General features: G+C 36.2%; 1 protein-coding gene across 1 annotated transcript in view; it reads left to right on the top strand.

Annotated features, from left to right (window-relative positions):
- Positions 1 to 22,132, top strand: part of nAChRalpha1 (nicotinic acetylcholine receptor alpha1) — an 88,622-nt gene extending 66,490 nt beyond the window's left edge. Inside the window, exons 4-6 of the mRNA XM_018542980.1 lie at positions 7,912 to 8,092; positions 14,116 to 15,162; positions 21,853 to 22,132. Coding sequence (XP_018398482.1) covers positions 7,912 to 8,092; positions 14,116 to 15,162; positions 21,853 to 22,056 — 1,432 coding nt within the window. The 3' untranslated portion in view covers positions 22,057 to 22,132. The remainder of the gene's footprint in view (positions 1 to 7,911; positions 8,093 to 14,115; positions 15,163 to 21,852) is intronic.
- Positions 22,133 to 23,830: the final 1,698 nt, after the last annotated feature.

The raw sequence follows: 23,830 nt of genomic DNA, 5'->3' as shown, positions 1-23,830 counted from the left end.
GGGGGGGGGGGGGGGGAGGAAAGAGGGTAAGCAGCGGCTTCTGGCGTCTGCTCTACGGACAATCGGGTTTCGTAGGGCGGAGGCAGGCAATCTCGTCTAAGGCGTCGAGGTGGTGTATCAAATAAACCGAACTTAACCCGCCCTATTAAGCTCCACTCAAGCGTGCGACGTTCAATCCGCTATTCTCATTTCCATCAGAGCTTTGAGGCCTTCCTGCATCCCCATGAGTTGTGCGCCCCGACGATCCTTGCCTCAACGAGATCCCCTCTTTCGTTCCTTCTAGGAAATACGTATAGCACTGATACATTATGCAAAACTTAACCTGAAGTGCCGGGGCGCCGCTAGCTCCTCTGCACTCTACACCGATACGATATATCTTCCTTTATTTCTTGTTGGGCGAAGCGCATTTAGGAGTAAACTACTGCTGCGGTCTGGCACAATAGAGGATATATCAAATAGATTAAACAAATTTGCGCGAAATTCCACTGCACGCGAATCATTACTGACAAACGTAATTGTCACGCTCGGGAAAGACATTTTGTTAATTTAGTGGAACTAGCTTCGTTGAGCATATTTCGTTGAATTCTCAAAATTGATATGTTAAACAAAATTGTTATGTTAAACTAACTGACATATATTGTTGGCTTAACAAGCTTATTTAGGGAAATTAATTTGTTAAATTAAAATACAAAATAATTTGTAAACAACTTACCTTACAAAATTTTGTATAATAATTAATAATATGAACGTGTATTACAATATAAATGACGCAATTGTCGTATGTATACCATATATACATATATTGTATTACTACATAAATTAAGAAATCATTTGGTCGCGCGATGGTACTACAATCTGTTATAATAGTATTTTTAATCTCGAATATTATAATAATTTAGATAAATCATAAAAGAAGTGTGCAACCATAATTTAATAAAATTAGTGAACAATGTCACTTCGATGACACATTTAAAAATTATAACAAATTCATGGTTGATCGCATTCAGTGCACATTGATGCAATTGTAAAAGAGTGATGTAAAGATGTATGTGTGTTTAATATAAATATGCGGATTAAACTGCAAAAGCCTCAGTACACTTTACTGTACTATTTGGTAAAACATATATTTTATAATTCGACAATATATTTACACTTTTGCACTTAAATTAAATCAGTGTACAATGGCTTTAATGCGCACCGGTGCTTTTTAACTGAATTCGCTATTAGTGGCTCAATATACTATTTTATTAACTACAAATTTTGAAATTAAGTTAAAATATTTTTTTTATTCAGCTCGCTAAAAATTATATTTCTTTTACTTATTAATTACTAGCTCTTTTTCTATATATTTACCGTCTCTCTCTCTTTCTCTCTCTTCTTTCCTTAATGTAATCTATTCAACATTTGAAAGTTTGAAGCAACATTAGACAATCGTAAAGGTTCGAATAATTATTCTATTGTAATGAACACCTCGTAGAATCATTACCGTTGACGAGAACGAATCGCCGTCGCTGTTGCCGCGAGTCCAACAAAATTACTCAAGTCTCCATGCAATCAGCGGAGTGAACATGCGTTTATATGTACGCAAAGGGCCAGTAGGATGGCGGCCAAAGGGTTGCTTAGGCACAACGACCCGAGGGCACAACGTACCTACAACCATGCTGCAAAATGCAGAGTTAAAATATGCAGGAAACGTACGTGAGGGCGAATCTCGTTACTCCATTATCACCGGATTACTGCATCTGCAGCTCATCCCAGACCGCACCGCGGTAATCCATTCCAGTTGCCTTTACGAGAAAGAGAATAAGAGAGGGAGAGAGAGAGGAAGAGAAAGAGAGAAAGAGATGAGAATGGCCTGGTAACAAAGTCTCGTTAGCTCCAAGTAATCGCACATACGTGTTGCGTCGCAATTGCATCGATATATACGCGATTGTTTTCTTGAATATGACATGAGTTTGATATAAAAGGCGGGATGAACTCGATAGAGGAAGAACAGAGTGTAGGTAAAGAAAAAGTCTCCGTAGCGCTAAGCGCTCTACCCACAGGGCGTCTCTACCCAAACTCACTTCTGTTATATTTATGGGATAACTTGAGCTCTCTCTTTCTCTTTCTCATTCTTTCTCTTTTTCTCTCCCATTTCTCACTGAGCCATTCAACTCGCATTTCGCAAATGTCAACCGCCAAGCCCCTGCTCGCGTCCAGCTCGCCCAATGCTCTTTCCCAAGAGCACTCTCCTGTGCGCCGTAACGCGTTATCAATTGCGGGATCAGTCCGTTCCGGTCGTGGACGCTACATCGTAAGCATCGAGATCTACGACAATAGGGAACTTTCCCCTCCGGAACGATCGCTGGGGAGGGAAGTGTAAGTAATATCCTCTATAAAGAGTGCCTCACAGCGCGAAATGCGGTTGCAACGATTCCGCCATTCAACTCGAGAGTATATATCGAGTCTTATCGAGTCTTACTGCCTCGTTGAGGTCGGACAAACTGCTGGGTAAGAGGATACCGATGGTCCGGACGGGACCCTGGCTCGTTCTCCGAGTAAGACGCGAAAAAGATTATCGTAGACCTCGCTCGTAATAGCTAGCGATCTCCGCAATGTCGACCGACATTGTCGTCATGGTTCGACACAAGAATTTCCGATTTCAGCCTCGGAAAAACAGTTTCTACGTGACGGTAGAGTACATTGAACCGCACAAATGACACGTCATATTTTTTCCGGCACGAGAGACCGATCCCTGGCAAAGGGCAGCACTTTCCACGGCGTTCCATAATGTGGTTATAAATAAGCGTATTCGAAATAGGTCAGCGTTTGCGCCATCGTTCACAGTCGTTGAGTGCGATTCAAGTCTTTGTAGTAGCAGATTGAGCAAATGTCAAATTTGTCTATACGTACGTATTGTGTATTCCAAGGAAACGCAATTTCCAAGATTATGAGGTCTTCTGGAAAATTATAGACTCTGCAACATACACACACACAACGTTTGTTACGCTATTCTTACAAAGACACAAAGACACGTTATTGATTTCTTATATTCAATCAGTACACAAAAGCATGAAAAGATCTGTACAATATATATAATATTTCAAGTGTCAACTGACTGATTTAGTTAATTAGTTAGAGCGTCCAATAAAGTTAGAAAATAGAAATACCGTAACAAATTTTGCACTGACCGGCGATAGAACGACGTCATCTTTCATTATGTCATAGGAGAGAGAAGTTTTTTTGAAGAACTCGTCCGGCCTCCCCGGAACAGACGATCGAATCGGGGAACGAAGGGAGAAAACGGGACGACGTTATCATTAAGATTACCACAAGACGATGCCGCGGCCCTCGAAGCCGTCGAGTCGGAGTCGGCGGTGGTTCTACTACTTGCACGGAGTTCTGAGATTTACATGACGTGCCCGCACAAGAAACGCGCCATAAAGCACGTCTGGAGCACAAAAAAAAACGTGATTAATTGAGTCTTCGAACTTTCTTGACGTAACTTGCAGTACGCGCCCGTCGTTTCTTACGCTTGCAGCGTCCACTTTGTCTTTAACCGGCGAAGCGCAAAAATTATGGCTCGGCCTGTGGAACATCGTAATTTCCCCTTTTCTTCTGCTTCTTTTTTTTTAGGTATTATCTCGGTTTTACATGAATCACAATTATAAAATCTCAGAACGCCAAAATGTATCTCTTAATTTTATCTTCATATAACCCTTCCAAAGATTGAACAGAGAGAAACATTATTTAAAGTATCGTGTTGTCTTACTTATTTTACTAACACAGAAATTTTTCGCAAGAAATTTCTTACTTTTTTAAAAATGTCTTTTTAGGTATTATTTCAATTGTATTTGTATATAAATTATAATCAAAAATTCTCAGAATCTAAAAATGTATTAATATATGTGTATGTCTTAATTTTGCTTTCATGTAACTCTTTATAAAAGTTTCAACGGAAGGAACGTTATTTAAAATGTCGTATTGTAGCTTATTTATCTTATTACCGTATGGAGTTTCCACACGACAGTTTCTTAACGTTTATTTACAAGATAATCGTGAGCACAACGACAATTTTGACTCGTTCCATCGTTAAGTGAACATCTTTCGCCGACTGGCAGCAGAATAATACAGTAGTATCCGAGATTATGTAATGCTCCCATAATAACACGAACGTTCCTCTCGCCGGGAAATCTCATTCGCCCTGAGAACAAAGCTTAAGCATCGTCCGACTACGTGCCGCGATTAAAATGTCACTTTTGAGCCGTCGTCTTGCATTATAAACCACGTGAGTCGCTCTTATCGCTATTCCGTTCTAATAATGCCTGCCTTGAGAACACTTTCGACCGATGTTTAGCACGGCTAATTTATAAGCTATGCTCTACGCGCAAATTAACCTTCGGCGTCTCCTGGCCCACTTACCGAATTATAACACTTGCTTTCACTATTCACGAAGATAATCGTTCGATCGACCGTAATTAGAGCACGGTCGATAGATGCGTGATACGATTAATTTCCAGAAATAACAGGCTGCGAAGTACTGTTTTCGTTTATTATCTGACACGTTTTAAGGATGTATTACATGTATTTTTTAACAAAATGAAAAATTACAAATTTTCCGATATTGTATTCGAAAGTAACATAAACTGTTTGTGACAATTTAAATCTCGAATCAAAAGTTATTTTAATAAGAAGTATAAGACATGTTTTCAAAAAATAAGATGAAATAAGAACACTTTTATCTAAATTATAAAATTGTATTGGGGTAAATATAAATATTGATCTTATTTGCACTATTTTGTATGTATAAAATTTACTTTATACAAAAAAGTATTTAAATTTTTAATTTGAGTCACTTTTTGTAAAAATTATATTATACATCTTAAAACTGCGACAAAAACCCAAGTATTATTGTCTTAATGACAGAAATATGATAAATGATTTAAAAATTAGATCGCCGTTATTTTTCATCAGAAACGTTTTATTGAATTTGATTATCAGATTGCACATACAGATGTAGATAAATGTATAGATATATACAATAAAATTTATCGAAAAATTCTCTAGTGCATCTGATATGATTGTTTTTGAGTTAGAAACTCGGTTTTATATTTCGCGATTTTCGCTGCAACTTGTATTCTGCAACGTGTATTGTAGGCTAAGCTGTAACAGTTACGGTGAGTCGCCCTTATTTTTAGCTTCGCTCGCCTCTCTATACAGAGTTTGATAACAGAAATATAATTATCGGATGACCACAAAGTGCAGGAGACCTACATTAACGTTCAGAAGCTTGTATAATAGGATTTGCAGACGCGCGAACTTTATCCAATATGCAACTTTTGTTGCAAACAAATACTCGCGTTTCACAAACAGTTAACGTAAAAGTCTTATATTATGCACATACGTTGAAATTGTCTTCAATTGTTGTTTTCTCTAATATTTACTAGTTTCCTAAATTAGTAATTTTAATTCTTTTAATACGCTGAATTTGTATTTATTAAGAAATATTCGTAGCTCTTCAAATTGTTTCGAAGAATCGTAAAAATTTCAGTTTCGATTCTTTGCAGCTGTAATAACAAAATAATATTTTATCATCAGAGTCTTAGTTGCTAATATTTTCTTAGTTTCATAGATAAAAATAATATTGTTACTTTTTATTTCCGATATTTATACATATACATGATATCTTAAACTTGCGGTGACAATTTTTAATGGCAGATTCTTTTTTTGAAATTATTTCGAAATAAAAATTCCATTACCAACACGGTGACTCTCCAAAATTTTTAGAGTGAATCTCATTTCTGAAGAGTAAAATTTCACTTTCAAAGATTGAAAATTGCCACTTTTTTCAAGATTGGTTCAATTTTTACTTCCTAGAGTGAGATTCCACTCCGTATTTTAAAATATACATTAGTTTTAAATAAGAGTTTAAAGTTAACCAATCGAACTGTCTAAAATTTATGCGCTCAGACATGGCACATTGCACAGTAATGAAGATTTTTGAAGCATTAATTCCATTTTCTTTTATTCCTCTAAATCAGGCGTTATCTAATTGCGCAAATTTCGGCCAATTTGATCGATTAATTTTAAATTGTTCACTTTTATTTAAAAACTGCTGTAGCTTCGACATTTTACTCATAGCATTACATTTTTGTCTCGAAATGGTCTCAAGAATTTGTCATTAACGTTGATCTCGATAAATCTAGGACACCTTGTATAATCGTGTATATATATATATATATATATATGAATCGCGTTGCTATAATACCTAAAGTTATGAATTATTTCACCGATCGACAATCTATATGTCAAAGAGTCCTCCCCGTCCCGATTCAGTGGAGGTCAGTCGCGGAGATAACCGTCGTCACGTGCGCGGAACGAGACGTCGCCGGATGAAAAATTCACGAATTGGCGCGAAACCGGCGCAAAACGGATCGACACACATGGCAGAACAGAATTGAGCAATAGCCGGTGTGGCGAACTAATAAGAATGCCATGGCCGGCCCCGACCGAAAATAGTGCAACAAGTGTGGTCGCAGTAGCGACAGCTGCGATGCGACGCGACGGTACGGCCATAGCACCGCGAATACCGTTTTAGAAATTTCTACGAGCGCGCATTACCTCTGCGAGTTTATTTCTCACGAGCACTCTGTTTCTTCAGTCTCGTGCAATAACATCGGTGCTCTGGTGCTTACCTGTATCGTTTATTCGACGGATTTTCTTATCTCGCTCGCCGCAAGTTCACTGCCGGAACGTGTTAATTCCTTGAAATTTTGTAACGTGGAATATCCGGGTAATCTGACTCAGGTTTAGATTGCTTTAATGTGAAAACTATTGCACTTTCTACAGAATTTAGTGTCGAATAAAAATAACACGTGGAATCATCGAATAAAGAATAAGAAGTAAGAAAGCTTGTCCTTATCTTTATAAAAAATTGATTATCTTTTTAAAAAATTGTCTCTTCACAAATTAAATAAAGAATATTTGTTGTATAATATATCAAATTAAATGAAGAATAATAAATGAAGAAGGAATTTATTACTTTACAATTATTTATTTAGTGTTATTTCTTTCCTTTAAAAAAACTAAAACGATTATTAAACTGTTAAAAAATGTGCATAATACATTATGCATTAATGGTTATTCAAACATTTAAAAATATTGTATTACGCTTAAATGTTACATAATTGATAAAAAAAATATGTGATATGCTCTGAGCAATTTTCTAAACATTTATAGGAATTTAAAGAAAAAGTGGAAGAGAGGAAAAGAGAGAGAACGGAAAAAAGAGCATGTTAATTTCTAGAAGAATTTATAGGAGAAAGATGGCTGCGGCAATAGATGGTACAGTTGTTTCGCGTTCAATGTACGCACCGAAGCGTACATCGCTTTGTCAAATTTTCACACAATAACATTTGAAGCGTCGCCTCGCTTTATTCGGAATATCGATTGGTACCGTTTCTATTGGCTTTACGTATGGCAGGAAGCTTTTAACTTTCTACTGTGACGTTGTAGATTCGCTGCACGTTGGCAGCATTTCTTCTCCGTCACGAAGCGCAAGTCTCGCAAAATACGGATGATACAGAGAACGATTTTGACTAGAACGGAGTTACGTCGCTGCTTAGAAGTCCGCTCTCGTTATAGAATGTTAATATGAAATGTTTCGTCGAACAGGCATTCGTAGATAATCGCGCGGAGTTAAAATGTGACACCTCGTTTGTAATCGTGCAAAATTTATGAATTGTGCATATCGCGCCATACGAATATGTGCGATATGCATAGTGTTATAAATCAGAAAATATATATATATATATATCCAGAGAGATCAATGGAAGAGCACGTGTAATTCAAAGCTTCGGCAATACTTTATCTTTTATACTGTTGTTTAATAGACAGAATATTTAAAGAAATAATGAATTTTTTTTTCAGTGCCGATGGTAATTACGAGGTGACCATCATGACTAAAGCGATTTTAAACCACACTGGAAAGGTCATCTGGAAACCACCGGCGATCTATAAATCATTTTGCGAAATCAACGTGGAATACTTCCCCTTCGACGTGCAAACTTGTTTTATGAAATTTGGTTCATGGACTTACGACGGTTATACGGTAAGTATTGTGATTCGTTATAATTAATTAATTGCTGCGGCTATGAATTTTTATTTTATTGGAGATTGTAAGTTTATGCCTGTCGAATATTCGCACTAAAATAATGTGGTTTCTCAGTTTTTATCTTGTAATGTATAATAATGCAAAAAGAATATAAAAAACTGTAAGATAGTGACTCTAAATAACGTATATTTTTTTATATAATTCTGCAGAAATAATTGCAAAGATTATCACGAGTGATGAAACATTGGAATTTACATTCTCTAATGTATAAACACAAGATAGAATAGTTTGCGCAGAATATTTTATGCGCAACATTTTATCGCGAGTATCATATACATATTTTTCTTAAAAATAGAAAAACATTTTTTTTCACGATATTTTTCAATTATAAAAATTTGTTATGAAATAGCTTTTTGATGTATAAAACAGGAATAATTTAAGTAATGTTATGTGTACACGTTTATCGTTTGCATTAAATTGCACTCATATTTGTACACGTTACGAAAAAGTCAGATTTTTATTTTTATTATAAAATCATAAATTTTACATAAAAGCTTTTTTAAATTTACATAAAGTGTTTTTAAATTTACAAATGAAAAATACAAATCCTACTATTAACGTTATTTGTTATTATATGTATATACGTATTGTATAATTATATGAAAATTGCATATAAATAAGTCGAGATTAATGATTTCAAGTGTTTCTAAATTATTATTTTATTTATATTATTTATATATACTTGATGTATACATATAGTTTATTTCCTTTTATGTTGAAAATTTCTATAAATGATATAAGATTATGAAATTTATGGAATTGTGTTACAACGAGTTACTATGGTTTAAAAAAAATATATTTTAGAAAAAATACTAAAAATAGATAAATAATATTTATATCTTGGCTACAAATATTATATATATACATTAATGAAATACTTTACAAACTGTTATACTTATATAAAGTTATTATTTATTTAAATATAACTGAACATTTTTCCATAATTTTGAAGAATACATTTTCAATTAAAATGATAAAAGTTTCAATAAATTTAGATGCAAATGTTTAAACAGTATCTATAAGAAATATTTAAGACCGGTTTTTCAGCTAACTTTGCCCGTAAATTAGCCAACCTCTCGTCTATGTTGTAGTTTTACTACGCTCTAAAGAGAAACAGAAAAGCTGTAATCTCCTGGATAACTTTACTCGACAGCTAATTAGAAGCAGAAAAATTGCGCATTAGTACGGTAAATTGAATATTTAAAAATTGCAACGTTTCGTCTCAAACCGTTATAATTACATATTATTTGTAATTACATATTATTGTGCAATTTTTCCAAATTATCTCTTTAGTTAATCACAAAAAATTCTATTAATTTATTCTATAAATTAATATCTTTTTATTTATTAAATAAAGAACTATAGAATAAATTTTAGTCAATTATATATTTGCTCTCATTTTTTTCTTTTTCTCCAGTTTACAATTGAATTTTCCTACTTATCTATATTACTGCAGTACAGTACGCAAGTAAATTTATTCCTTATTATTTCACAAAGTGTCTAAAAATTACTTAATGGATCATCTATTTGAGAGCTGCATTTTGTGATGTCCCGACGATATTCTTTTCTCACGAGTTCTAATTTTAATGGAAATTATAAAGTGTGTATACATGTATGTAAGAGATAAAAAGAAAGAGAAAGAGAGGGAACAGCGTCGATGAATGTTACAATTCGGCGATTACATACCATGGCGCCTGTTTGTCTCATCCGTTGCGTTTTCCTTCGTGCTCGATCCGACAAGCGAGACTCCACTCGCTGACTGACGGATATATCCGTCACTGACAAATCCGCCTGTCTGCGAGAGTTTTACCGCTGTACAGCAGCAGAGTACGTGGATATAAATCCCACGTCCGTACGAGAGTAAGCCATTTCGACAGAGAAGCTCGTCCGCTAGCCACTTCGAAAACACACTAGTGCCAATGATCAACCCCTCATCCACCTGCGGATAGCTTCCGTTTCCGCGCTTTGGTTTCAATTTCCCCTTATCGGCATGTCTTGCGTGCGTATCGGGAGTATTTTTCACCGTGAAAAAAATATCGAGATGGTCAAAAGTGGAACGACTGTAAAATTCTTAGGTCATGATTTAACTTGGATAGGTAGTCGATATTGTTTGATCGATATTCCTGTCAATTGTAAGTGTTAATTGGTTTAAATCGTTACATATTACTCGCAATGTCACTAAATTAGCGTAACAATTCATCGCTAATATATTTTCATTACCGAGCGGTATAAATCAATATTACGTCCATTACGTTAAATATGACATGAAAATTCATTTCTAATTTCTTTATAGACATAAAGATAATATTACAACACAAAATATTGCACTGCTTTTTAAAGAAGATATTTGTTAATTTTATTTGAGAATTATTATATAAATTTTTTAAACATGATGGCGATAATAGTTGTGCAATTGGCTTGTAATTTTATTCCACTCTGCTGAATTTTGAAGGTTGAAAAAAAGTTAGAATAGGTCGATTACATTGATTTCTTCTGTAACTAAAATTAAAAAGGGTAAATCTTGATTCCCTACGAAGGATTGGAATTGAAAAATCAGGAAACGAATCCGATTAAAGCAGCGTAGCGCCTCGAGAAAATGCACGTGAAAGACGCAGTGAACGAATGGTGATTGCTCATCGAACTATCGATAGATTTCGAAAGAGGAGGATTATCCAACGAAACTCCAATGGTGGTCGCGATTTGGCTCTCTAAACCTTATTCGAATTTCGTAGACTTTGAAATAACCAAGACCCGTATCTCGTGCAGCCATTAGAGATATCCAATTTCTTCCATTCGTTTTCCTTTCGCTCTCTTCTTTTCCACGTTTCTGCTCTCTCTTTGTTTTTTAAACAATCTCGAAAATCGATTGTACCGAGAGATAAAATGGATTTAGGCGACGACACTGATAGTGGCTAGGTCAAGAAGTCCTCCGAACATAGAATATAGTTACACAAGGGTGTGTCGGCCAATTATAGATTTTCTGAAATTGAAATCGAATGCAGCTTCTTACAACAACTTGTTTGAATATTTTGTAATATTAGATTGCAAATTTTTATTAAATATATAAGCAATTATAACGCGCATTAAAATTCATTAAATTAAGATTCTAAGAAACAAATAAATATTTCCATGATCGAAATTCAATTCAGAATTTATTAATAATAATATTTCGACATGATCTTGATTCTAATTCATAATACTTTTATAAAAATCATTAATATCTTGATAGTAAAATAAGCAGCTGAAATAAATCCTTTTCAGCTATTTCAAGTATTTGTACATGAGGGAAAATGGCGACTCCAGAATATTCTTTAGAATGTAGTAAGTGAATATATATCCGCAGAACACTCTTGAAAGTCAACTGTGAGATATTATTTATCGCGAAGGGCTGTATCAGAAATGTCTTCGTATAAAAGTCGTAGAGTCCATAAATCCCAAGACACAGCAATTTAAACCACAATGACTTTCGAGCTAATGTCTTCTTTAGACTCGAACGATGCTAAATCTTAGTCTCGCATTTATATATTTTTTTCTTTCTTAGGTATCTCTTGCATATAAAATGTTTTAAAACAGTGCAAACGCAAATTATTAACGATATGGTAACTGCCCCTTTTTAATGTATCTTTAAGTCAATTTGCTTGTAATACTGAATTAATTATGAAATATTGTTATCTTAATTTTTTCTACTCGAAATCAATATCGGTTTTTCAATTATTTCTTTTTCCTACATAATATTTCTTTAATCTAAAAAATATTAATACTTTATAATATTTTTGATAAAAATAAAAAAAACATGTCTCTATTAGTAGGTCTTTCAAGCGACGATAGCCCTATTAATGAATCCCTAATTTGTATTCCTATCCGCATTTAACATATAGTTACTAAAACAGATAATAAATATAAGTTAATTGTTTAAATTAATATTACATAAATCATTATTTCAATTGTATACTTATTTGAATATACACTCATAATATACAAAATTCTCAGTTCTAAACAGACCAATACTAATATATTATAATAAGGACAAGTTTAAGATCTTGCGACGCGTATTACTGAATTCACATAAATTCCTCATATCTTTCGACAAATGTTTAAAGTACTTTAATAGTTAAAGAATAAAATATTATCTTTAATATCGTGTACATTAATAATTTAATTTTTATAACAAAGAAGTACTTTTTCTTATTTATTCGTGCTAATTTTTTTTATGGCTTATTGAAATACAGAAGCACACTAATAAGAACAGACACAGTAATAGGGATAGTTATCTTATTATATCTCAGAAAATATTCTTGTCTTGTCAAAAAAAATATTAATATATTAATATTAATATATTTATTTAATAATTCAATATTACTCGCCGTTTCATTCGACAAATTTCATCAATTTCAATTTCTGAAAGTTGTTAAACTAATTAAGATAATTGATAATTAACGGGCTAATGTGTACATCAACGTGTTCACATAAATAGAATCGTGTCACACACAGTGCGCCGTCGCTTTGTCCATCCGACTCCTTCTGTAACTCCGATTATCTGAAGCACCGATTAAACAGAGCACTAAGATAACAATCTTTAGCTATTCTAACTTGTGTTTCCTGATTATCTCTCGCCGGTGTGTTTCGATTATGTACCGCATCGAACTGTCGAGTTGAGGATTAAGATACCAGATGCGATGGAGTGGAATAACAACTTGGATTTAGCTATTGCAGTTTTGGATTAGGCCTCTAAGATCGTTTCAATGACGCGTAGTTTGAAAGCCGGGAATTTAGGGGATTCGTTTGAAAGATTAGTTGGATTACAAATCTTGAAATGGATTACAATGCTATTATATGCAAGGAAGATGCACATCGGATTACGATATGCTTTGGATATAGGTGTGCATAAATATAAATGCATTGCTTACAATAATAAATCTTTTTGATGATGATATATGAAATGCTATCTATGAAAATGAGAGGAAAAAACGGGATGAATAGAAGACAAGTTATTTAGTTTGATGCGTTTACCTTTAATTCAAATTGTTTTATGCAGGAAATTGGTAAAAAAATTTATTATTCTTTATTACTGTTGCTTCTTTTCATGCGGATCATCAAAGTTTTTATTTTAAATATACGTTATATGTCATACAAAACTATGAGATAAAATTAATAGTACTGTTGTTGACCTCTCTTATGTAATTATAATCATTTTAGTTACTAAAGTAATCTTTTAAATTTATAATTTTTTATAATATTTGCGTATATTATGACATTTGGAAAATTTTAACAGACGGAAGCAAGTATTATAATATTCATGAAAATGATAATCAAGCTACAAAACATTTCAAAATTCAATTCTTTATTGTTGTATATATAATAAATAGTATGCTTTGTTTTATAATTTCAACTTTTAGTGATACAATTTACAATTGTGATAATAAAAATTATTTTTTAGCTCGCGCGTGTACAGTATGCAAATTCCATAGTACTCATATATATTTTTGTGCAGCACTAAATATCCAGATTGTACTACATATTTACTAATGTAAAACATAAATTTATTTCAATAATGTACGCGTGAGTTTTGCGGCAATGTGTGTTTTAAGATAAAATATTCATACGTAGTACATTATTTGCGTGCAAAGTATATGCACATACACATACACACACACACACACACACACACCAATATTAAACGACGTTTGCAAGTTAGAAAATCTCGATATTGAAATATTACGCTGAAAATATTTTGAAAACGTAAACAGCAAAACATATGTTCAATATACTGTAATCACACATAATCAAACATTCTGCATGTGTTCAGCAATAATTATTTGCAAGCCCATAATTATTATTGGCCAATGCTAATAATAATTCGTTGCGATTCTGTCACAGAGAAAGGAGTTTACAAATGATATGCCTTTATTTGTACGTACACCGATTCCATTCACGTTCGATCGTCTCTGTTGTGTTCACAGGTCGATCTGCAGCATCTCCTGCAGACCGAAGACTCGAATAGAATCGACGTCGGGATCGACCTGACCGATTATTATATCTCCGTCGAGTGGGACATTTTAGATGTGCCTGCCGTGAGGAACGAGGCGTTCTACATATGCTGCGAGGAGCCCTATCCCGACATCATATTCAACATCACCCTGCGCCGCAAGACCCTCTTCTACACGGTGAATCTGATAGTACCGTGCGTGGGCATATCTTTCCTATCGGTGCTGGTATTCTACTTGCCGAGCGACAGCGGCGAGAAGGTCTCCCTGTCGATCTCGATACTGCTCTCGTTGACGGTGTTCTTCCTATTGCTGGCCGAGATAATACCGCCCACGTCGATAACGGTGCCACTCCTGGGCAGGTACCTGCTGTTCACGATGGTGATGGTGACCTTCTCGGTGATCGCCACGATAGCCGTGCTAAACGTGAATTTCCGTTCGCCCGTCACTCATCGTATGGCCAGGTGGGCGCGGTTCGTCATCACGGTTCTGCCGCCTTTCCTCATGATCAAACGGCCGAAGAAGGAAGGCTTTGACTATGAGGACGAGGATGAGATCATCGGCCCTGTGGACGGCGACAAGGTCAACGACAATGTCGATGCCGAGAACGCGAACAGCCACGAAGATGATATCGAGGCGGCGAACGGCAAGCCGCCCGAGGGCATCCTCACCGATGTGTTCCATGTTCCAGAGACTGATAAGTACGACACGTACTACGACAAGAGGTTCGGCGAAGAGTACGAGATACCGCCACACGGTGTGCCACCGCCACCGCCAGCGATGAGGTTCGACCCCGCCACTGTTAGTACCGCCGGCACCGTCGCACCCCGCTTTGAGGAACCCTTACCCTCGCTGCCACTGCCGGGGGCGGACGACGACCTCTTTGGGCCAGCTAGCCCTGGATTCGCTCACGAGGACGCCAGCCCCACCTTCGAGAAGCCATCGGTACACGCGATCGAGAAGACCGTCGATGACGCTCGCTTTATCGCCCAGCACGCCAAGAACAAGGACAAGTTCGAGAGCGTAAGTACATATGATATACCTATATATATACTCGTACTTTTACACCTTTAATATTCAGTTTACTCGCGACTTCTTTCGGGCCATTATATCGGATAATGCTATCGTTGAATTGACGCTGGAGAAAGAAATGCGCGTCAAATGGATATACTTTAATAAGTTCTATTATACTTGCGCGCTCGTTCATTCGCAGTTATATTAAAAATAGTCTTCCTTTCTCAAATATAGTAGACAAATAGACCGTTAAACATACTAAAAATTATCTTTTGATTCATCTCTATGTACTATAATAAATAACTATATTATGAAACCTATGTTGACGCACACATACTCGTAATATATCATACACATAAATGAATGTAGAATTATAATCGGTTTATTATTATAATATATTAGAATCATAATACATTTTTTAATAAACTGAAATTCATAAAAGAAAAATTGAATGACTTATACAGTTGTTAATTCGCGTATCAAAAAGGTAATTTTCAGTATATTAAAATGTCTATTTTATGGGGATTCACGAGAGGATTAATCCATCCTTTACGCATATAGTTGCAAATATAATTCACTATAATCTCTTAGTGTCATTATCGCCAATAATGCAAATATGATTAATAATGATTAGCTGCAAATCTTAATTGCATATTCGCGAATTACGAGAATCGGATCAAAAGATCAATGGGGATCACGCAATACGCACGATGGATCACTTTGCCTCAAACGTATTTCGGGAAACCACGATCTCCGGATTATTACCGGAGGAATTGAGACTGATGCATTTGACACGGATTCATGAACAGTACGCGACTGCTTTTATCGTCGCTCGTGCAAACATATCGGGTGTTTAATCAGCATTTCGAGAATGGAGGATAGCAGAAATACTCGCATAGGAATAACGTTCGCTTACGTAACAAAATACATAACAATGTTTGAAAAAAAAAGTCACTTTTTCTTCCTCAAATGCTACAGTATTGTACACACCTTGAAGATCTTTTCGCGCTGAATATCGTCGTCGGAATTTCAGTAGCGCATCAGGATTTTTAGCAAATTGGGACGATTTCCATGCCAACTTATTCTGTTAAATGTTACAGACTTTATTCAGGAAAAAAAGTTTCTTTGTTTTGCTGTAAAAAAACGTCATTTTAGGTCCAATTTACTTAAAATCCCAACATGCTACGTAAACGCTGTCGACAGCATCGCGTATAGCGCAAAAAATCTTCAAAATATGTCCTGTGACACTTCGGAGAGAAATTTAGAGGTCGAACAGTTTAATAAAATATATTATTTCCATTTTATTAAGTCGCTATTTCGAGCGATTATATATTAAAATAAACGTTTAAAATCAGGAGAGAATCTCTAAATCAATTTGAAGAAACATCTCCAAATTTCTGATCGCGTCGCATCCTTTTCGTGTAATTTTATTTCTCCAAAAACCAGCTTCTCGCACCTCGTCAACTGGTAGCCATTAATTCATATGAAACTTCATAGATGTGTAATCTGTCTTAGAAGGCATGAATAACGATACGCTTCTTTTGTGCCCTATCGCCCTTTAATGGCGTGACGTCTGACCTTAAAACCAAACGCCCACTTTTTCACGTAACTTTTAAGCTGAATGAAGCAAAGGGAAACGTTTGTGGAAGTTTATAATGATCAGCAAACTTACTTTAGATATAAACGCGCTTTAAATATACCACAGCTACCATCAGTTTTTAATTACAGCTAATGTTATTGAGAAAATCTTCTGCGAGACGATAATTTGTATATAATATAACATCATTGTATTCATAATATCATTTAATAGCGATATGCGCTTTTTTCCTTCAATCGCCGAGGTGCTAAAATTTTCTAGTCAGAGAATATTTCCTGCAAGTTTTCAAATTATGTTAAAAAAAATTTTTCAGATAAAAATTACGAAGCGCGGAATCGAGTGTTTTTATATAATTTTTGAACGAACAGCTCTTGATTGCACTCAATTCGTAAAATTATCAGAAGTTATAGTGGTTTGCAAAACATTAGATGCCCATGCGATGCGCGCAGCTTTAATAGCAGGAACGGTGATTTGAATATCGCAGCGAGCTTAATGCTATTGTGGAAGAGGATTACTGCACGTTTTATTGCGTTGCATTCCGGTACGATGGCTACGGCGGTTTCCGATCATAACATGTACGTCGGTCACTATCGCGATATGCGAATGACAATAACGTACTCAAATGTATCATACGCAACTGCCTTTGTAATTCTGCACGCAATGAAATCTTTCGTTATCGGCGAGCCCGGGTGACATAAGAGGATTATTGACTTTCATTGTACAAGGAGCAATGCGGACAGAGATTTTCGTTTATCTAGTTATTGCCCCGGAAGTGACACTCTAGATTTTAAGATATTATGACATTATACATATTGGATTAAACTGTATTGACCAGATGATTCGTACAGTTCCGTCATTAAAGCGCAGAACTTCGTGAAACGCAACAAATCCTCGAGATTAATGAATTCGATGATGATATCATAGAAGTAATATTAATGAACTGTGCATTCTTATGAAGATGTCACTGTCGGCTTAGAAAGAGATAGCTTGAATCACAGCTCTCCTTTTTTTAAGTATCGAGTTGATGAAAGATGTTGAATTAAAGAGAGATGATAAATGGAGAAAGACGCTGAACATTGAGAGATGCTGATATGGATATAGAATTATGAAATGCGCAGGCTGTATGTTTGTCACGTCCATAATTGAGATTCAAATCGAGAACAATCTGAAATTTGAGCGTTTCGATTATTTTTATGAATAAAACTATGTGTATCGTATATTATATTTGCGGAATGTACGAGATTTGTTTCAATTTTAATTTAACTTTTGATTGGCATGGATTTATGCTCGCACGTTTTCAAGTTGTTCAAATATTGTATATAAATACATTAAGAAAATTGCAAAATGATTTTCGTAATGATGCTATTTGTTAACGTCTATGTGCGACTGTCCAAATTATTCGATACGTACGATTTGTATAACTTGACCCAGATTCTCGAATTTTAGATGAATCGCGAATCGGTTTCTTGCAGTATTTCGAATTTTATAGCGTCGAACGTATCGCGACCCGACTCAAACGCGTATACTCCAGAGATTTGGAAATCTCCTTCGTAAAATCGAGGAAGCGTCAACTCCGCCGGATTTCGACGATAGACATAATCCCCGTAGCAGCAGCCATGAAATAACGGCGTTGGAAATAATACTGAAAAAGGTTGAGATTAAACAAAATAGAGGGTTCCCCTTTTCGGCTTTTTTTTACATTTTATTTTCGTTCGCATTCACCGTATTGTTCTTCCAAGCGTGCAATAAAAATGAGATACTCTTACATTCATATTGACCATCGTGTAACCCACTTTGTAAAACAAAATGCATTTGAAATATTTGGAGTGAAAGCCTCGACGGAATATACTATTCGTGATTCATAGAGTATCTCGAAACGATTGAAAATTGGACTTGTGACATTTTTCTCGTGAAGTTTGTTATCAATTTTTTTTCTTGATGGAAATATCGAACAAACTTTTATTTTTTTGAACTGCAATATTTTTTTATAGCAGGTTTGAATTAAAAATGTACTCCAAATTTCCAACGGATGAAATAACATCTATTATTTATTTTCCTTTGGAACGATTTTTGAAATTCCGAAAGAAACCTTGTACTTTTTAATCAGAGGACCATCAACATGGCGACATTCTCTCTAATAAAAGTTAATCCCCAGCTTCACGAGAAATGATTACATGTCCAGTTTCTGCAAGTTTCAGAGCACCCTATTTGTCGTGTCGTTTACCTAAATTGGAAACTTTGTGGTTCCGGATATGGTTTGATTTCCGGATACGAAGTTTGCCAAGACAGATCTTCAGATATTCTAGTATCGCGGTAAGCCAAGCTCAATGAAGCTTCACTTAAAATCATTCTCGATGTCGCGCGCATAACTTATACGAATAAAATGTACGCTGGAAAACGCATTGCGGCAGAGTACCACTCATTGCCAAATGCGTTCATTTTGCGGCAAATATCGTTTACGAGCGTAAATCCATAATGCGGAATGTCTAGAAAATGTCACTTTGCAATATTAAGTCTAGATGTGGAAGAAATTTAATTGAACCTAACTCACTAAAATCCATTTCAGCATTTTATAGAAAAATTCGTATTATATTTGATCTTGTCCGCTTTAAAAGTATAATCCTTTCTGCAAAATGCAAACGTGATTTTATGCGTATCATGTTTGTTTAGTGTAACGCATATTTTTTATTCCAAAAAATATTTTTTATATCCTTACCTCTTATACGTTGTTAAAGAGTTGTGTAATGCGTTATTTTAAGCACGCTCTGTATAGAATAATGCGTATGGGTGTTTGGTAAACGCATCATATGCCACGTATGTTAACATATAATAATATACGTTGATGTACGTTATATAGGTGCGCCCCTAAGTATATACTATTATATATGCATATGTATATATGTAAAGTATGCAAACGCATTTGCATATACAATATATACATATACATATATATATAATATATTATAGAAGACGATACAGCAGCCAATCCGTTGTCCAAGTTTTAAGCTAAGGCTCGATTTGATAGAATCACTGATGTCGCTCCATATTTCTACGTGAAATCGTATATGATCGCAAAAGAGATTTGATTTTTTCATACGAATAAAATGAAAAACGCAGAATGGTATATACAATTATATTCTAACTAAAGAATCCTGAATAATCCGATCCGCAGAAAAAACTTGAAAAATATTAAACGTTGAATGTTATTGTACAAAGACAGGTAAAAATTTTATTTTTTATCAAATATTCATTTATTTGTATTTAGTTTCATATTATCTCTTTTAACTAATTACACTGCAAAAATACTAAATTTTAACAAACATTTGTTTAAGTAGTTTTAAGTAAGTGTATATGTATTTTACTAAATGTAAACATATATTTATTCGATACAAAACCATTAATTTGATCATTGATTTAACTATCATTTTTTTAATGAGTAAATATTTACTATAAGTAAATGTTTATTTTTAGTACTTTCAAAGATATAAAATATGTATTAAAAATTTGGTAGATTTTTTTTGGATAATATGTATTCCCAATTTTTGATGTAATTAAAGATTTGTCAGAGCATTAACTTTTTATTGCTCTTAATTATATTCCGATGTCGTCTAAAAAGCATAGTCATTCTTTCATGGTTCGCTAATATTTTATTCAGCATCAGCGGTTAAATGGATGCCGACTCTATACGAAGCGAGATCACGCGTTGAAAGTGCTCTCAAGGCGAGTGATGTTTCCTCGTTAGGTTTCGCGACAGGCAGAAAAGGAAAGAAATACGAGGGGAGGAAATGGTGATACAAGTAGGTAGTTCTATATAACAGCACGGTGCATTGTCCTTATGGAAGTATCATAAAAGTATTGGGTGACTGTTTTATCGTCTCTGGCTCCCCTCTTGTCGCGATGGAAGTCTAAGGAAGTCAATACATCCTCTTAGCGCGCGGAATCGATCGTCTTTTTCTTCGCATGTTGCCGGATCTGCGCGTAAGTGTGTTTCAGCGGATCACGCAAGACAGAAACGCATCTTTATAGTACTGTAGGTCGGGTAACGGATACACCCAAGTTGTTGATACTAAATATGCGCCAGGGACTCTCGCGATCCAGAAGATTCTTCTTGTCTTTATGAGATCCATACGTGAGTTTTGTGCATACGTTTCCATGCGTTTCTCTCGATATGTACCATAGGAAATCGAAGTAATTGGAAAGCGCATTATTCGATATCAACTTTTAAAATCAAGGAAATGTCGTATAGTTGCATAGTTAAAGATAAGTAAATGCCATAAAAGATATGTACACAGAAGGAATAATTTCACTGTATACTATTTGAAAATTTGACTGAATACAGATCTGAAAATAATTTTGTTGAATTATCAAAGTAATTATATAAACGCTTCATTGACAATGTTTATTTGCGAATTTCAATAGATCAATTTAAATTGTATTAAATCTATAAAAAATAAGTAAAATGCAATCCAATTCCTGTAACTCATTATTAAATCTATTGTAAATATAAAAACTCGTATAAGAATTTTCGTTAGATTTTCGTACAGTCTAAAACACCATAAAAATTTATACTGAAGTTCGAAGACTCAGGTTGCCAACGAAGCCTTAAGTTGATGACAAAAATTTTCATATTTTAGTAACTATACACATGTAGAGTCGCCAGCAATTATAACGAAATCAACACCCAGCTAACGTTACGACTGTCCACTGACGACCAGGTTCATCAATCAGTACTGGGTAATTTCTGACAAATGACTGGCTAAAATGATTAAGCCAGTACTGGACCCAAGTTATCATACTTAGTCAATACTGCGTATTGACTTTCAATACTCAGTCAACACTGCGTCAGTATCTGAACTGTAGCAATCAGTAATGGTCCAGCATTAGGCCGATTATAAAACCCTATATGAGTATTGAGTAGGGAGTTTGAGTCCTTCATAATTATTTTCATGATTAAAAGAAATTATTTTCAAATTTGTGTATCTAATAAAATTTTTAGATACTTCAGCGAAATACACATTGTTTTGTTATATACGATATGTCGATCGTTGCATCAGAAAATGACTAACTAATTACGACGCACGTTTCCTTCTGATTGTTCCCAGGTGGAGGAGGACTGGAAGTACGTCGCGATGGTGCTCGACCGGATCTTTCTTTGGATCTTCACGATGACCTGCGTGGTGGGCACAATAATTATTATCTTTCAGGCGCCGAGCTTCTATGACTCCACGAAGCCGATCGACATCAAGTACAGCAAGATCGCCAAGAAGAAGATGATGCTGATGAACATGGGCCCCGAGGAGGACTAGTCGACGATCTCGCGCGGCCCGATGCCGCGTCCACAACGGCGGCTGAATCATCGTTGGCACCGCCGACGGCGTCATCCACATCGTCTTCGTCGCCGTCGTTGTCATTGTCATCGCCGTCGTTGTCGCCGTCGCCGTCGCCGCCGTCGCTATCGCCGCCGTCGTCGCCGTCGCCGCCGTCGCTATCGCCGCCGTCGTCGCCGTCGCCGCCGCCGTCACCGCCGCCACCGCCACCGCCACCGTTGTTGTCATCGCTGTCGTTGCCGTTGTCGTCGTCGCTGTTCCCCGTGGCCGCCCATCATCGAAACTGCCGATTTTCGCGTCGACGTGGAAGAGGAACCCTCTCTCGATCGCCAAGTGCCAAAGACACGCGGTTCCGGATGACTTCAAGGATGGACATGCAAGTGAGGGGGATACGATGGGACGAGCAGGTCACGAACGAGTGGCCCTTCCGGGGGTAAATCCGCGGAAACGGAATTACCGTTTTTCCCTCCTCGAAAAGGGCGAATCGGTTGAACTTTAGTCCGACTGTCCTTCGGGATGGAGATAAGGGCGTGCGATTGCATGATATACACGAGAGTAAGCGAGCTTTCGTGACAGAATGAGATAGCGAGATAGAGAGAGCGTGCATCTGTACGCGTGTGTCTGTATGTATGCAGAAGAAATCGAAACAGAGCGTGAAAGAGAACGAGAGGGGGAGAGAGAGAGAGAGAGAGAGAGAGAGAGAGAGAGAAAGAGAGAGAGAGAGAGAGAGAGGGAGAGAGAGAGAGAGAGAGAGAGAGAGAGAGAGAGAAAGAGAGAGAGAGAGAGTGACAGGACAAAGCGAGCAAGGTAGAACGAGAGGTTGAGCGAGAGAGAGAGAGGTGAAAAAGTGCCAAATAAGCGAAAAACATGCGCATCGTATTTTTGTAAATCTGGTTTCATACGTAAGGCTAGAGTCGTGCGGCGAGACGTCGAACTGCCCGAACTGCCGATTTTATATAAGAAGACGTTTACAGCGCGAGGAGGATGCGTCATACACATTGAGGTACACACATATTTACACTATACATACGTATACATTGCACACGTTTGGCATATTACCTACATACATGTACCAACACCAACGTCAACCCCCGTACGCGACATATTTATATATTTACACGTGTTTGTTTGGGGGAGGGGGAGATACGCGCGTCCATTTTTTCGGTACACCGCGGGGCATAGCGCGAGAGAAGAACCTTCTTCACGCGCGCATTCGTGTTGACGCGGCGAACGGAGATATCTTCAAGGGAATTTTACCATGTCCCTATATATCTTTTCTTGTCAGGTTTTCGATATCAGATTCTTTTCTATCTATATGCATTCTGAAAAATGTGCACCTGTGTTAAATTTTCATCAGACAACAAATAATCAGAAATTGATAAAATCTGACAAATCTGCCGATCTATCGATCGGATTCCTCGTCGAATTGGCATTTTTCTTTCGATCGCCACTCGACACCAATATGCCGTTATCGACGCGAGAATGATTCGACATTCGAGTAATTTACATGAGCGGCCAATTATCGAAGCAAATTATCCAGTTGATCGATTATTCTGACGTATCGAGTGGTCCGGACAGCATTCAAGCGCCTGACGAGAGCGACATGACTACCAGGAATAATTGATTGGCAAAATAATTTGCGCGCGATGCGTCCACTCACCGGCTTGTCCCATTATTAATGCTATTGATTAATAGCGATCTTGCTATAGAGAGAGCGATCCCGTGTCCTGGGCGCTCCTTTGCCGTGTAACTC

Source organism: Cyphomyrmex costatus, unplaced genomic scaffold (assembly GCF_001594065.2).
Source record: "Cyphomyrmex costatus isolate MS0001 unplaced genomic scaffold, Ccosl1.0 scaffold111, whole genome shotgun sequence".
NCBI lineage: Eukaryota > Metazoa > Arthropoda > Insecta > Hymenoptera > Formicidae > Cyphomyrmex > Cyphomyrmex costatus.
Note: the sequence above shows the minus strand (reverse complement) of the source record. Positions and strands in the feature narration are given on the sequence as shown.